The sequence below is a fragment of the Solea senegalensis genome, unplaced genomic scaffold (assembly GCF_019176455.1).
Source record: "Solea senegalensis isolate Sse05_10M unplaced genomic scaffold, IFAPA_SoseM_1 scf7180000014119, whole genome shotgun sequence".
Taxonomy (NCBI): Eukaryota; Metazoa; Chordata; class Actinopteri; order Pleuronectiformes; family Soleidae; genus Solea; species Solea senegalensis.
The window spans coordinates 1-16864 of NW_025320970.1; the positions used below are offsets into that span (position 1 = coordinate 1).

At 40.6% G+C, this 16864-nt stretch overlaps 1 protein-coding gene across 1 annotated transcript; it reads right to left on the reverse strand.

The window, feature by feature from the left end:
- Positions 1-987: 987 nt before the first annotated feature.
- On the reverse strand, positions 988-12924 carry LOC122760876 (beta-1,3-N-acetylglucosaminyltransferase manic fringe-like). Its single transcript, XM_044016063.1, has 4 exons — positions 12284-12924; positions 3748-3793; positions 2474-2576; positions 988-1649 (listed from the first exon to the last, which is right to left on the reverse strand). Exons 1-4 carry the CDS (start codon positions 12632-12634, stop codon positions 1349-1351), a joined length of 801 nt encoding a protein of 266 aa, XP_043871998.1. The 5' UTR covers positions 12635-12924; the 3' UTR covers positions 988-1348.
- Positions 12925-16864: the final 3940 nt, after the last annotated feature.

A 16864-nucleotide genomic window follows, 5' to 3' on the forward strand; every position in this document is an offset into this window, starting at 1 on the left:
TGAGTTAATTGCTTTTGCCCATTTTTCCAGAATAAATTTCAATATCTGGCAGTTATTTACAATTTGAAATGAAGAAACACTGTTAGTTGTACAGGAACACCAGATTGTGCATGTTAAATTTGAAATGTCAGCAGTGTAAAACATATTTAAAGTGAAAATGTGTTTTGTTTGAGTTTTGAGTCTCAATGTCCAAAAATTACGGGGTTTTTTTCCACGACTCTCTCCTCTCTGTTGACAAAGACGCAGATTCGCCGGCGTACTGCAACAGCGTGAGTGAAATTACCGTAATAACCACAGCACAAACCGTCACGTAATTGCGCTGATGCAAAGTGCAGATGTTCTGTTCGCGCATGCACGCGCGGCCTTTACACTGCAACCCAGAAAAGGGAAAAGCGGTCTAAATATAATAATGTAGCATACAATAAAACACTCTTCAGAAATGGCTTTTTAAAGATGGAGAGATTGACGTCTGTTGTGTATGAAGCACGTACATCTGCCTATGCTCGTCTGGTGGGAGGGACTCAGGACAGACAGCCTCCATTATAAAACATTGGAACTTAATAGCTTGGAGATAAGACTGAACAATCAACTATTTTTTTTAATTTTAGACCTATAGCGATCTTGCCTGCTGCAGATATAATCTAACCTCAGTGTGCATGTGTTTGGGCCGTGGGAGGAAGCCAGAGTAACAAAAAATCAATGGATACAGAGTGAGAGCGTGTGAGCAGCAGCTTCTAGTAAAAGTAATTTTTTTTTTTTATTTCTTTGAAGAAGAAAAGGTGCAAAGGACACTAGTTTGGTTGAAGAGGATATTAACTCCCACAGTGCAACAGTGGACAAGAGAGGAGGATGAAAGACGACCGGATTCACGTGAATCAGTGAGTGATTGACAGCAATGAGGTCCAATTGGGAATAAAAGGTTATCAGTGAAAAGAAAGCAGAAGGAAGGAAAGAAGGAAGGAAGTCACGGTGGATATAAAAAAAAAAAAAGGAGAAAGAATCTCAGACGACAGCACGGCTAGAAAAAAAATTAATCTGCGGAGTCACATCCAAGACAGTAATGTATCTCAGAGGGGTCACCCTGCCTTGAGGAGTTATCGGTGCACATAAATTAAATTCAGCCTGTGTTTCAGGGGAGTGTTGTGGTATAAATGCTGCTTCAGAGGCTTTACCACACGGCCAAGAACTAAATACAACCGCTCATTGGAAACTCTGGCTCTTGACGTGAATTTCTCTTACATGACAATGGACAAATTTCAACTATCATCACAAGAGCAGAGGCACAAAGCACAGGCGTAGCCCTGCCAGGTCTGACGAGAGGTTTAATTAATCTGCTCAAATCGCAAATTCAGGGCCTTATGCAAACGGGACAGGGGAAAAAAAAACCCTGTTCTAAGTGGTTGAAGCTTCTTCTTTTATAAACCTTTTGCGAGTAAACCGCGAGGTTCATATGGCGATAATATGGGACCTTTGAATCAACACCAAGGGACGGTACCGTTGCGTTGCCCTCCAGAAGTTCATGAGCAGTGATGGGCTTGTCCAGGCTCGGTTTGCCCACGTAGATGTCACTCTGTTGGGGGAAGGCTGAGAGCAGAGCGAGCAGGGCTCCCAGGTTCACGTAGTTGTCATCGTCCACGTGGCAAAACCACCTGAAGAGCAACGGACAAGAGTACAGGAGAAAAATGGAATTAAATAAACCCCATGTTGTTTTTACATCAGTTACATCTGAATCACTGGAGGAAGATCCATGAAAGACTTGTTCAGGCATCGTTGCCCAAAGTTACCAAAGGTCAAATCACAATACTTGGCAATTCTATTTCTTACACGTTTTAACACTTTATTTCTCAAACGTGTAGGTCCAGTGTGATTGTTTTCTATCGTTTCCTGATCTGCTTGTGTTACTTCACACGTTTGGTTGAAAATGAAGCTGGAAAAGCTGTTGTACTTTGTTGTTGGTGGACTGCCATCTCTCTGGGTTTTCCAGGTTTGTTTCGGTGTAATATTTATTTTTCTTGTTGTACTTGCTCTTGCTGTGGTTTTCATTGACTCTGAGTTTGGTTCTTTGTTTCTGGTTTTCTGTTTTCCTGACCTTTCTAATTGTTTTATTTTGTAGTTTTGTAGTATCTGTGACAGTCTGCCCAGCCCTGATGTGATACCCTGTGTTCTGAGGCATTTTATTGCATCTAACGCTGCCTTTACATTCAGTTATTTTTATTTTAACACCTTGTTTTCTATCTGATTGTCAGTGTAACAAGGCTTCATTCCAAACCAAACAGCCTCATTTCCTGCTCTACTCTACTAATAACAAAGTGGGAGCATACAAAAAGTTGTTTTGTAGAGCTGTCGTGTTACCAGTGTTTCTTCCTGCAGCACAAATTGGTAAAGCCATTAATAATAACTGTGGTAAAGCTGCTATTAAATAGTTTATTCTGGTTTAGAAACCCGATGATGGACGGACCTCGATCTGTCTCACCTCTTGTCCGAGGCCATGAAGCCGTCGTACTCGGCAGACATCTTGCAAGACAGAGCCTGCTGGCTGTGATCTGACTGACAGCCTGTGACCACCATGTTGTAACCTGGACCGAGAGAGAGAGAGAGACAGTTGATGTTCTCTGTTTGAAATAATACGCTTATTTACAGTACTAACATATTAATATAAGTTTAGTATAAGTCATTTTATTATGTAGATTTAACGGCTTTAGCTTTGGTAACACAAAACACAGCACGTTTTAGCAAGAGCTACACAGTTAGCTGGAAAACTCACAGGGTTAGCATTAGCTTAATTAGCTACATGAAACCGCTGTGACTTTATTTTATACCCAACACAAACAAACTAGTGACTTGTAAAGCAGTTGTGTTCCGTGTAACTGAATCATTAGAATCATCTCATTAAAAAGATTTGTTCACAGAATCAGTTCAGTACTTCCTGCATGACTGGAGCGCAGGGAACGACCGGGTTGTGATGTGGTTTTCCGTTAGCTAAATACACCAGACTCTGTTAAATATTTAAGAGCTTTTAGACATTTCCTTTGCTAAATGTTGGAGATTAACGCAAGTTTTCAGGACTTTTAAGTCTTTTTAACTGATCTACAGTTCGACATTGTTTGCTTTGATTCTTGTGTCGGACGTCGTGCTCATGACTCTTCCAGTGACGACACTCTCTGACCAATCAGTGGCCGGCAGTCTGATGACGCCACATTTGGTATTAGCTCACCTCACTTGGAACCTCGCAGAGCAGGTACTAAAAAAAGTGCCAGGTTCCAGGTGCTCTGACTAATGGAAAACCAAAAACCAAAACCAAAACAGTCGAGTCGATTCGTGCTGGAACTGTGTTGTGGAAACATCTGTCTAACTATTATTACCATCATATAAATGATTATGGTATGTGAGAGGGTAAAACTTTGCTGTTATAGCAACAGCACCTTATTGGGGTGGAGTGGAACATGCTCCCAGGGAATTACTGCCACCCAGTGGACTGGAGTGGAACAACAATGGGCCAACAATGGACTGTGTGCATGGAACATCACGTCTAACTCACGCTATTATTTAAACCAGCTCCTTAACTATTTGTCAGTTGTTGCTAAGGGGTATTTTTGGACTTAATGTTAGCAATTAAAACTTACAATGTCTTTGAGTAATTAGCCCTGAGGGATACAACATGGCCTAAAATGTAATAACTCTGCGTCTTACAGTCAATGGTTGCTTTTCCCACAACATAATTTCACTAGATGAATTATTTCAGCATACCTTCTGAAGTCAGGTCAGCATCCTCCACGTCTGTGAAAATGAACGTCTGGACAAAAACAAACAAACGGAAAAAGAGAGAGAAAGCATTTTAAACACACCAGCTTTGTTCAGCACATGATAAGCATCTTTTTCCACATCTGCAACAGAGGATCCCGAGAGCATCTTCATCACTGAGCAGCCACACACACACACACACACACACACGTAATCAATATAGTTTTAAATAGAGCAAACTGGATGTGACAACAACAAGGCTCCCCTGTGTGAGCTAAAACTATGAGTCACAGCACAGTCACACACACACACACATAAACCTGTACTTCTCACTTTGTGAGGACACTCATTGACATAAAACTTCTCCTAATTCCCCACACTGTAAATTCAGCTTGTCTCAATGGGACATAACATAAACATGTCCACTGAAGATCTCAACCACGAGGCTTCTTCAGTTTTAAAGTAGAGCTGCAACTAACAAGTATCTTCATATTCATATTTCACAATTAATCCAGTAATCCAGTAATAATAATAAGTGTAAGTAATAATATTTGGTCCATAAAATGTCAGAAAACATTAAGAAACATTGACCAGTGTTTGTCAAACCTGGCAATGATGATGTTCTCAAATGTTTCGTTTGAGTTTTTAATGATTTCTTTGTTGTATGGAGCAAAGACACAAAGAAAATATTCACAGAAGCTGAAACAATGAGAAATCTTGTTTTAATCACGAAAAAAGCTTCAAATCGATTATCAAAATATTTGACGACAAATTTAGTAATCGATCAATCGAGTAATTGTTTCAGCTCTAGTTTAGAGGCGACAACTGAAGAAGCCCGATAGATAGATAGATAGATAGATATATAGATAGATAGATAGATAGATAGATAGATAGATAGATAGATAGTGTAATGCTGACCTCTGGTGGACTTTTTGCAATTGCTCACTTCTTTGCATAAATCATTTGAACTGAGTCAAGTATAGGTTTATATACAGTATATGCATATATATATAAAGAGAGAGGGAAAGTGCGTATTATATGTAGACTTTAAATAAAAATGAAAAGTAAATTGCTACTTATGTAATCATTTTCTTTCTGGACGACACTGAGGAAGCTCAACCCACAGTTGACCAAAATGCTTTACAAAATAAAAGCATTACAGACACACAGCATCAAAAGCAGACAGTAAAAACAAATTCATGAAACATAAATCAAAGCATAAAAACACACAGGAATAAAAAGTGAATTTAAAGAATAAAAAATAATTAAATAATAATAATAACTGTCACCACACTACTGGGTATTAAAAGCCATTCTGAATAAATATGTTTTAAGTTTGGAATTAAAAAGATGGATAAAGACTTGACCGTGTGGCACATTCTATCCCATAATGTTTGGCCGCTGTGATATTTAATTGTGTAACATTTGGGATGGTGTGTCAAAAATGTTCTGTGGCAACAAAAAACCATAAGAAGTAGTGTTCTGCTGCACTGTTGAAACGAAACACTGCATCAGGTTTTTACTGAAGCAGCCCCATTTCATTTCATCGATCAATACTCGTTCAACCTCTCTCTCTCTCTCTCTCTTCGCGCTCTCGGTGACATAAAAACAACCTCTAAATCTCCACTTCTGTCATTTTAATACCAATCAAACTCCTGCACTCTCCCTCGCTTGTTGCTCTGGGGGCCCTTCATTTTTCATTCCCCCGGTGAAGCAGGAAGAGGATGAGATGCACGGATCACCCCCCCCCCACCACCACCACCACCACCACCATCACATCCGTGAGCTTTTCCATCCCAGAATACTCTGCGATCAGCTCCTCCAGTCGTAACTCAGACCAAACTACCAGCAGTAAACTGACTCTAAACTGGAGTCAGAAACCAAAAAGGGTGGACTGTCACTAGCAGCGGTTACTGGGCAGGATGATTTACAGAGATCACACCGAAATGCATCAATCCAACCTTGTTTTTCCACAATGTTAAAGGGCCAGTAAGTGAGATTTGTTCTGCCCCACAGCACGAAATGATTGTAATACATCTAGATGTAGTTTTTTGATCTACATACGTCGGTGGTTTCTTGGCCGTGTAATCGGACTCAAGCTTTCAAATCAGCCACTTGGCTCTTAACTGTGTTCTGCGGGGAAATTCTGAGGCATCTCCAGTGGAGAGTAACTCATTTATCCACATATTCATGTTTTTTCTGCTGGGATTTAGCGCTGCAGTGCATCACTTTTGAATACAAAACGTCTGATTAGGATCAAACTGTCGTGAAATGAGTTGGCACAATCAGCCCCACGCGACTCTCTCTCTGTGTTTCTCAGCGTGGCAATTGAAACTCTTTACACCTTTGATCACATACATATTCCTGTAGCTTCATCCTAGGCCATTCAACCTTTGACCTACACACTTGTAGCTCTTCCCAGATATCTCTCTCCCGAGCATATTTACACCCTCGGTCTTCATACAGCAGCACGCTAAAAATAAAGCTGGATGTTCAGTGGTACGGTATCAAGCAGACATGTTATGGAGCATTTATGGACGTTCAAATCGTTTTCATAATGTTGCTCAAAGGGCTCATAAAGAAGAAAGTCAATACCACTAACATGTATGCTGTCAGGTTGGTGCTTGATATCAACTTTCAAGGGTCACTGCACTCAAGTTACTGGGCAAATGGACACTATTTATCATTTGTGGTGTGGTTGTGTGCAGGTAAACTTATAACATGTAACCAGTTCGGCCATTTTGTCCAATATGACCAAATACCTGCAAATATCCAGCCAGCACATCCACATAGGCTCCATAAGGGTTATATCTGGGCTGACAAATATGGGTCCCAAGTAGGGCTGTAGCGATACACTAATCTCACGATACGATACACAATATTCAGCTCACGATACGACATATATCACGATATTCAGCCAACGATACGATTCTTTACGATTCGATGTGATACGATTCCATCATTTTCTGAAAGATTTTAAAGGGACAGTGTGATTTTAGTGACATCTTGTGAGTGTTCCATTGACTTGACAATATATGGCTCTGACTGGACAGTGAAGACACTGATCATGTTAATGATTTCTCATAATAATATCAACAATGATTTAACAAGATAGTCATCATCTACCGCTTTATCCTCCACCGGAGGGTGCTGTGCCAATCTCAGCTACATCGGGCAATAGGCAGGGTACACCCTGGACAGTTCGCCAGTCCATCGCAGGGCCACACACAATTAAAGACAAACAACCATTCATTCACACACTCACTCCTATGGTGAATTTAGAGTGTCCAATTTACCTAATCCCCACATTGCATGTTTTTGGACTGTGGGAGGAAGCCGTAGAACCCGGAGAGAACCCACGCACACACGGGGAGAACATGCAAACTCCATGCAGAAAGGCCCTTGTTCCAACCGGGGCTCGAACCCGGGTCTTCTCGCTGCAAGACGAGAGTGCTAAACACTACACCACCGTGTGCCCCAATTTAACAAGATAGGAAACAGATAAATATCAATATGCCACGCTTTATTTCTACTATACTGGATCCCGGTCATTTATTCATCTTTTTGGATGAAATCAACAGAATTCTGTTCCTCTGGTCCCCGCCAAGGGCCGTGGGTTTTTCCGATTTTTTCCGGGCGGAGCGCCACTCTCTGCCTGAGCTTGAGCGCCTATTTTCGTATACCTGAGGGGCGATTTCAACGGGCTGTATCTCGGTCATTTTTTCACCTTTTTGGATGAAATCAAAAAAAAAAAACAATACATTAAAAAAACAACTTGGATGCAGCTCACTGGTAAGTGCCGCTATTTGAGCTATTTTTAGAACAGGCCAACGGGTGACTCATGTGGTCCTTGGGGGCAACCTGGTGGCCACGAGCACTGCGTTGGTGACCCCAGCTCTTCAGCAACACTAGCGGCTGGCGGACCTAATCGCTCTTCCTGCAAAAGCAAACGGGGTAAATGGGCATCGAGCAGAGTGCCAGGCGGAACACGGAGGATTTGAATGGGACTTGTATGTCCCATTCAATAAATATATATATAAATGTATCGATACTCGCGGCCGAAAAATCGATACTTTCTGTGGAAAGAATCGCCCAGCCCTAGTCCCAAGTGGGTTTGTCCATAGTTTGCATGGTGTCCCCAGGAGCATGTTAATCCATATGGGACCTGCATAATTTGCCAACTTCAAATCCATGCCCACTTGGTACCCTTTCCAGGCTACTAATGGCCATTTTCCACTATGGTCCCAACTCGCCTCGCCTCGCCTCGCCACTGAACGGCACGTTTGGTTTTCTACTACAAAATAGTACGCAATCAACGTGGGCGGAGTCATCACTGCACGGCTGAATGAAACTGCCATGACTTTGTTTTACACACACACACACACACATATGAGTGACTAGTGACTTGTAAAGCAGTTGTTTTCAGTGTAAGTGAATCATTAGAATCAGTTCATTAAACTATTTGTTCCACACGAATAGGAAGTACTCCGTCTGGCTCAGTCACTGGACTGAAATACAGCCACAGGGTTTGTGATGCGGCTCGTCCGCCACCGCTCGCAATCAGCAGTGCTGTTGCTAAATACTCCTCTGTTAAATATTGAGATTTCAGACATTTCCCTGGTAATTGTTGGAGATTAACCCACGGTTTTAGGATTGTGAAGTGTTTTTAACTGATCTACACTTCGGCTTTATTCGGCTTGATTCTCGTGTCGGACGTCTCTTCCGCTCTGACCAATCAGTGGCCGGCAGTCTGGCGACGTTACTTCTCAGCTCTGTCATCTCGTTCACCTCAGCTCACCAGCTCCTCCTTCTCCTCACCTCCCTGCCAGCCACTCCCTGCTCATTAGTCCAACTCTCCCCACCCGTTGCACTCAGCTGCCTCTGATCACCAATCAACCCAGTATATAAACTCACCTCTCAGTTCATTCAGTGCCAGATTGTTCTATGTCGCCAGTACTAGTCTCTCCAGGGTTATTCGGGTTGACGGATTCAGCCTGTGTGCTGCCTGTCATCTCCCTTGTGTGGGCTTGTCATCTTGGGCTCCAGGATTTCCCTCTGCTTTCCACGGTCACGGAGCTCAGACAGCCAGAGATCTCCAGTGAGCCCAGCTTCTCCTCGCAGGGTTTTGATTGAACTGTCGCTGAACATTGTGCTAAATAAATATCGTTACCAACTGTCTGCCTGTCTTCGTGTACTGCATTTGGGTCCTTCCCTGACCCGCTACAGCCATAGGTGGGTTCCATGTGGGGCTCATGGAAAGCCCATGTGGGCAAATACAAGTGGGGCCACCATGAAAACCATGGATAAACTGGCTTGGGACCCATATTATCAGAGCAAATGTAACCCTTATGGGGCACGCTGGCTGGGTATAAATCCATATCTGCTCAGGTTAGCCTTCATTTTGTTATTGTAATTAGTAACGCGTTACTGTTAAACAGCAGCAAACCTGTAGTAAACAACGTCACTGCATTAACAGCACTGAAATTCAAAGCTTACAGTATTAGCATGCTGAATTTACATCACCACAGTTTGATTAACCTCCACAGAGAAGGTTACTGTATATGTTTTTGCGATTGATAGAAATGTTGATGTTGGAAGAAATAATTACATTTTGGTGGTGAAGTGAATACAAAACTCGGCCGAGTGCTTTGCTAGTAATGACTTTTCACCTTGTGAGATGGACAAAGTGAGCGGGTGATTGTGTATGAATGTGTGTGTGTGCTCATTCTGGCACTCTTCACTTCCTGTTCTATGACCTGCTTCCTTTTCAGTATTGTTAACAGTGTTGCCTCGCAGTGACTGCTTCCCCTCAGTCCAGACAACCTGCCTGCGCGGCTTCCTGTGTGTGTGTGTGTGTGTGTGTTGCCAAACCTCATTTCTAAAGAATGAGTTACAACCTTCCAGTTAGGTTAAGGTAAGGGTTAGGCATTAATTAGCTATTGTTAAGGTTATGGAGAGAGATGGCACCTTTATCCATCCTTGTTTTTATTGTATAGACAGGGCTGTTTTGGGATGTGTGCTTACAGTTTTGTCATATTATATTATTCAACGTAGCACCGCATCACAACATACATTATCTTAAGGCACTGTACATACAGTAGACAACATTATAGAGAGCAGAGAAACCCAACAATTCACACAATGAGCGAACTCTATAGGCATCAGTGGATAGAAAAAAATCCATTTCACCGAAAGACAGACGCAGATTCAAAGATGTGCGACCATCTGCCTAGACAGGTTGGGGTGAAAGGAAAAAAGGGGCAGAGGTAGGTATCAAAGAGAACTCTAAACACAAAGAACAAATGCAAGAGCATTTAACAAAAAAAAAACTGAATTATTAATGGAAACACAAACGTGCATTTTTCCTTTAAGTTAACCTTCGACACATTTCAACTGAAATAACTGATAACTCCCAGCAAAACAACACAAACCTATTATCTGTTCACGTCTCACAGAGCATCAAATGAACTCCGATGTGATCATGTGTTCAACACGTGGCTGTCAAAAGTGTGTGTATGTTTTGGCTTCCTGTGGCCGTGATATGTGTCCAGAAATAGAATTTACAGTTCTACAAGAAGCAACACTCACTCATTTCACCTTGGTAAGCAATTATGAGAAACACTACAAAGAAAATCAGAGCACAGATGCAAACGTGAGGCCTCTTCTCAACTCTGACACGCTGAAGTGTTCGCACAGGTGCAACACGAGTGAGACGAGCTGGTAATCAAGGTCACCAATGTGTGCTAAACAATGTGATTTATGTTCAGTGGTCTGAGAAAATCAAAAGTGATTTAAAAGTCACGTTAAATCATGAGCTTCAAGCTTTCAGAATTGTGTGTGTGTATGAAATGGGGGAAAAACTAACGAGCTGAAACAAATCTAAAACTCTCATGTGTCACTTTTGAAATACGAAAGAGGAAGAAACTGTCAGCATCTATCAATATCTTCCTCTTCTCCCGCCCCCGTGCTTCTCATTTGAAATTTCATCGAACGGCGACAGAAGCTGCAAACATGAGAAACTTCCTCTCAACACCAAAAACATTAACCACTGCTTGTGGTATTGTCTTAGAACATAGAATAAAGATTATTTACCGACATGTTTAATGTAATATTCACCTGTTGCATACTTACTGTGATTGGGTACAGTTAAAAAGGATGCAATAAATCCTCTTTTATGAAGATTCCAATGTTAGAGAGTGCGTTAAAGACGACGTTGAACCCTCTGAGGCTGAGGTTCATGCTGCTGCTCAGCTGTATACAAGGTCTAGTGGACAAAATAACAGGAACACCCAATCTAACGTAGCTGGACAAGTGTCCACGTTTAAAGCCTCTTGCAAACTAAAAATTAGCAAGCAAACCCGTGATATATTAACTCCTGAGTCAGGCTGAAGCGATTTTCAATAAATATCTAAATGTGATTATTTTGAAGTATTCTCATTTTCACTGGTTATTTCTGTGTGGTGTTTTGTGCAGATCTGTGAGAAACAAGGATGTTTTCTTCAGTCTCTAGAATACGATGTGTATGGGGTCAGGACAATATTTTTTTTATCTAAAATGGTCATTTGACGCGCACGTTTTGGCTTTAAGAAGTATTGTGTCTCCTGCGATTTGACAAATTGCAGTGGGCCTTAAAATTTGGATTAACTGCTCAGCCCTATACTCCTGAGATACCACTTAAAAAAGGCAGTGTTACCTTTGTGTGAACTGTGCCGTAATAGTGGACATGTCCAAAACAAAACAAGTGGGGGGGGACAACAAAACAGTAACTCTCAGTGCTCTCACAACTGATTTACTGGGAAACAAATATGACAGAAGTGCTATTAACGGTAAAATTAGCTACCAAGTTCCCTACTTGGAAATCCAACTGCAAATGGAATGTACCAAATGATATTAAAATGATCCAATGGATGACATAAATGTATATTGAACACTGCCCCAAGTTTTAAAAAGTGAGGCTCGCTACAAACATTAACGCTAACAGCGGGAACATGAATGCATGTCGTAGCATTGCAGAGAAGTGAATACCAATTAATAACATACTCATTCCTGCAACATAACATAATAATAATAATAATAATAGTAACAATGCAAGAAATCACTGGTATTCGGACGTCGAGTCGTTTTAACTTCAATGCTGATTGAACACTTACATTTTTGGGTTTGAAAAATCCTTGAATCCTGAATTCAAAGCCATATAAATGCTCTTATAATAATGCCAATTTATAGTTCTGGGTCCTGTGTCAGTTATTGTGATTGATCAGCTTTGCAGCAGGAAGTGGATGTTTTCATTTCATAGAGCACAAGAGTTTCTTATCTGATCTTAAAAATACTGATCTGGATCCAGTGATATATGCATAATGTATGTGTCCAAACAAAAATAATTAAATTTATATAGTATGTAACTTACAGTACTTTTACCATAGGCATTTAACTCCAATGGTGAAATAAATTCACTTCCTTTTTACACCTTTCTGTCATAGTTAAACTTTTACTCCTCGTGGAGTCATTTTGGACTTTTAAAAGAGACACAAAAGAAACTCACGTGCGCCTTGGTTCTGGAGATCCACGTCTCCAAAAGGAGCGCAAGACGCGTCTTGTGGAATCTGCCCGTGGTCTTCACAGCGATGAAGATCTCCTCCTGTCTCACTCTGGGCTGAATAATGACTGGTGCGTCCTCGGTGGTCAGGTGTCCACCGGTGCTGCTGATGCTGTGTGTGGCCGGCTTCTGAGCGTCGTCAGCCGGGGACGGAGTCTGCTGGATGGGCGAGGGTGGACCGTGGGGCGCACTGAGTTTGGGTGGGTTGCTGGTGTTTAATTGAAAATCCACGTAGAGGATGATGAAGAAGGTGAAGATTAAGACAAGCAGCCTGCGGCGAATCCATCTCCTCTTCATTTTAAACGTATTTTGGACTCAACAAAGTATTAGTTCAATCATGTTCTGGGACTAATTTCGTTTCCACATCACCCCCTTCTCTCTTTTAACGCGCGTCACCGTCAATTTCCCCCATTAAACCGAAACTTGGTTCGAATTTTAGATGGAAAATAAAAAATGATATAAGATATTAATCATAAGGCTGATTCATGTTTTTAAAAAGCGGCATGGCGCGACTGATTTCCCCCTCATTTGCTGCGTAAAAGCCGCTGTCACCAGGATGTGAGAGGCGTAGATCTGCCCACTGTGATTGTCACTGATGTCGAGGATCAGACGAAATCAAGTCACGTTGCTTCCTGATTTCAAAATAAACTAAAAGTTGTTTTACATGGTACTTCCGCTTATGGACTGCTTTTATTTTAAAAGAATTTAAAGAAAAAAAAAAATACAAGATGTTAATGTAGTATTAAATATGTACTTGAATTACTGAATTTCACTACGTGAAATGCTGTATTATGTTAATTAAAGTTTATAGTACAGCTAATGTAGTTTCACAGTATGTTCATGCATTGAAGTTTCAGTAAAGTTCTGAATTTGTTTCTTGAAAATGTTCTTAAACTTCTGTGAAGTTACAGTGAAATACCACATTTGTGTACGAAAATACCGCGAGCTAACAGTGAACTTACAGTAAAATACAATATCAGTGAATACATTTTTAAACCATTGTGAACTTACTGTTAAACGATTGTGAGATTGCAGTAAAATACAATATATATTATAGTATCGTGCATACAATGTCATGCATACAGTGATATACTATAAATGGTGCAGAGACCTGTGATAATACAGTAACAAAGATACAATTCCCTGTAAATAAAGACACATTTGTTGTGATTTGCAGTAAAATATTTTTAATAAACATATATATAATGATATACAATATGTACAATGTATACATTTAGGGTGACACACTGTTTATGGCAATATTACTCTCAGAGTAGGGACGTATATTATATAATACATGCTCATATGGGATGGTTTTCTGATTACTTTACATTGGTATTTTAATTTCTCATCATATATATTTAAATATAAATGATTGAAGAGTTATACGAGAGAGAAATGTAAATAAACCACTGATTGTTCCAGGCAGATGCAGAAAAACATGCAACATAACTGTGTGTGTGTGTCTGCCTCAAACCACAGCCAAAAGCTCCGCCTTCTTCCTTCCTCCTTAAAACTCAGAGTCACAGTTACACCACTCACTTGCTCTACAGCACGTGCTGCTCTGCTGTTTACCAGAAACACAGGCAAAACTGTCTTCACAGGGAACTTTTAAATCTGACTTTCCATTTATTCCAAACACAGGAAAAGACGTCTTTGTTTTCAGGATCATCTCCTGTTATTTCATGGTGCTCAGAGGATGAGCCTTAAATACATTGATAATACCCAGACTTATCTTTGTTGCCAACAACTGTAGCCTCTTTAATGTCACCAATAAAGTTTGGAATCTACCGATGTAGATTCATATATCAATCCCAGAGGATTTTATTTGATAAATTACTATAAAGAAGAAGAAAGAAAATGTAACTACAGTCCAAACAGTGCATTCTAAAGATGATACAAAAAAATGAGATTTATTTTGTGGTCCCCAGAGGATGAGAGGAAACAGAAGTTATGCAATAATAGGCACATTTTCACATAAAACTACTAACGTGGTGTTGAATACATGCTTCAGGCACTTCCATTCCATTGGCTTCACTTTCTGGACCCTATTATATATATATATATATATATATATATATATATTTGTGTGTATATATATATATATATATATATATATATATATATATATATATATATATATATATATATGTTGTTTGCCTGTTTAAAATGTCATTAGGTGTTACATGAATGGCTGTGAAATAGTCAAACCCATGATATGATGCACAAATTAGCCATTGTAAGGATTTATATTGTGAATTTTGTCGTTACTTGTTGTCTTTGAAAAGTGGGTCCTCATCAAAAGTTTGGAAAAACATTGATTTAGATTTATATCCTGTGACAAAAACGATACATCTTCGAAGATGCATGCTGCGTTAATGAACTGCATTCATGCATTCATATAATAATCATTTTTGAGTGGCGAGTATTCTAATCTAATATTTAGTCAGGATGTTTTGTCATTTTAAAAATTAAAATCTTTGTGATTTCATCTCAGTTTGTTCACTGCAGAAAAGGCAAACATTAACTTGTGTATGGGACAATCTTGCAGGGAGGAAACACAAAATGTGTGTGTTTCTCTTGGAAAAGCTTCAATTCTCTGCTCTAAGCTGCTCTAAAGTCGTCCAATATTGCTTCCACTGTCTACCCTTTCATTGTGCTTCGGTCTCCAGAGACTGTCGCCAAAGAGAGAAAGAGCTTGATACAATTAATTCACCTCAGACCCTCATCGCCACCTTTGTTTGTTTGTCCTTTCTCAGCGTTCTCGCCTTACATCCATCCCTCCATTCCTCCCCTCCCCTCCTCTCTCTCTCTCTCTCTCTCTCTTTCTCTCTTCCACTGACCAGCTGCTTTTCTCTCCTCCGCCCACCATGGCTCCCTGGCCCGGTGAGGATCAGCCCACCCCCCCTCCCTGTCCCTTACGGTCCCGCAGGTAAACCAGAGACGCCCGAGGCACACCCTGGCTAGGAAAGGCCCAGGATCGCCTTACGGCCTAGCTGAAAAGGGTCCTTTCTAAAACACCGAGTACATCCCAGTCCTGCTTTAAACAAAGGGCCAAAGGAGTCCAGGGACCAGACCCCCTTTTAGGGCTTTGTCTGTTTTCCTGCTCTGAGCTCTAAGTCTGACAGAGACCTGGCCCACACTCAAGAACAGAGATTGGAGGAACGCAAGGAAGCAATAAAAGTTTTAACTGCTGCTTAAGTGCTTAACAAAAAGCTGTAATAAGTAACGCTATTGTTCATTATTGAATAATTATTATTCTGCCTCTGGTCTTGAGAACAGGCTCTGTCAAGCAATACTATCAGACCTGACTTTGTGGACACAGCAACAACAAGGTTTTGGAGGGTTTTTTTGAGTAGTAGAATTCACTTCTGAAACTTCTCTGTGTTTTCAATCAACCTGTTTGCAATAGTGTCTCACTTTACTTGTGGAATGTTTCTGTTGCTTCCGTCTGTCCTAACATAAAACAAATAACTTCCTGTGTGTAGCTTTGGGAGTGTTGTCACGCAAAACGAGATCTAAACACTGTTGTGCTGAGAATTAAGCTTAATCAGCATTTGTGTGAATTCATTTGAAAATGGTTTGACTATATTTATTTTTTTTACATTTATATAACAGTTGTGCACTATACAGGTTTAATGCAAAACTGTGGGTTGATATTGAATTGATTAAAATGTGGAGATAGTGGTGACGTTTCCTTGATTAGAATGAATGGCTATTTTTGTATTTATAGGTCTAGAGTGTAACATTTATGAGGGTTTATTGTGGGTTTATTATGTACTGCTCCGTCTCTACGGCAGCCTGAATGGACAAACCAGCCAAACTGCGAAGCAGGTCCTATTAGTGTATATATTAAATTAATGATATACATTAATTATGTATTATAATATATTAACACATCTAATAACACATCTTTGTAGCCTGGACATGCACAAATGTGCACATATTTGCTAAATTGAATGTAGTTTTAACTCATATAATTATTATTTACATTTTATTTTCCTTACTTTGATTGATATACATCATCATTTGAAATTTAAGTATTGGTGCATGTAGGGGAATGTGGAGCGCTAATCCTGGGTCCCATACAAAGTAAACCTCACAGGGGAAACTTAACTCAACTGTAACTGTAAGAGTGACCTTCTCTGGCCTAAACACTGACCTTGCCAGGACCAGTAGTCATCCCCATGGAGACCAAGCTAAAATTGGTCCTTATTTATGAGGCTGAACTAATTTTAGAGTAGTTTAAGAGTTAGGCATTAACTAGTTATGGTTAAGGTTTGGTATAAGCCTTTGTTTAGGCTGAAAAGAGTGGCGGTAGATCAGTCAGGCAAGGAGACCACACTCCGTACAGAAGTTGAGCCGCCATTTGGTCGACCGCCAGCTGCAGCGCACCCTCCTCCTGGTCCCAAATACGTCAGGAGGCTCCAAGACAGGCTGCAGTCCAACTATGATGTGAAGACTAAAGGGAGACACGTTGACCCGGGAGAGCTACTGTGGGAGGAAAAAAGGGAAGGTGTCGCAAGC

Coding starts and splice junctions, on each gene's coding strand:
- LOC122760876 (XM_044016063.1), bottom strand. CDS start 12,634: ATGAAGAGGAGATGGATTCGCCGCAGGCTGCTTGTCTTAATCTTCACC. Junction 3,794..12,283: donor TCTCCAGAACCAAGGCGCAC/GTGAGTTTCTTT, acceptor GTTTTTGTCCAG/ACGTTCATTTTCACAGACGT. Junction 2,577..3,747: donor TGCTGACCTGACTTCAGAAG/GTATGCTGAAAT, acceptor CTCTCGGTCCAG/GTTACAACATGGTGGTCACA.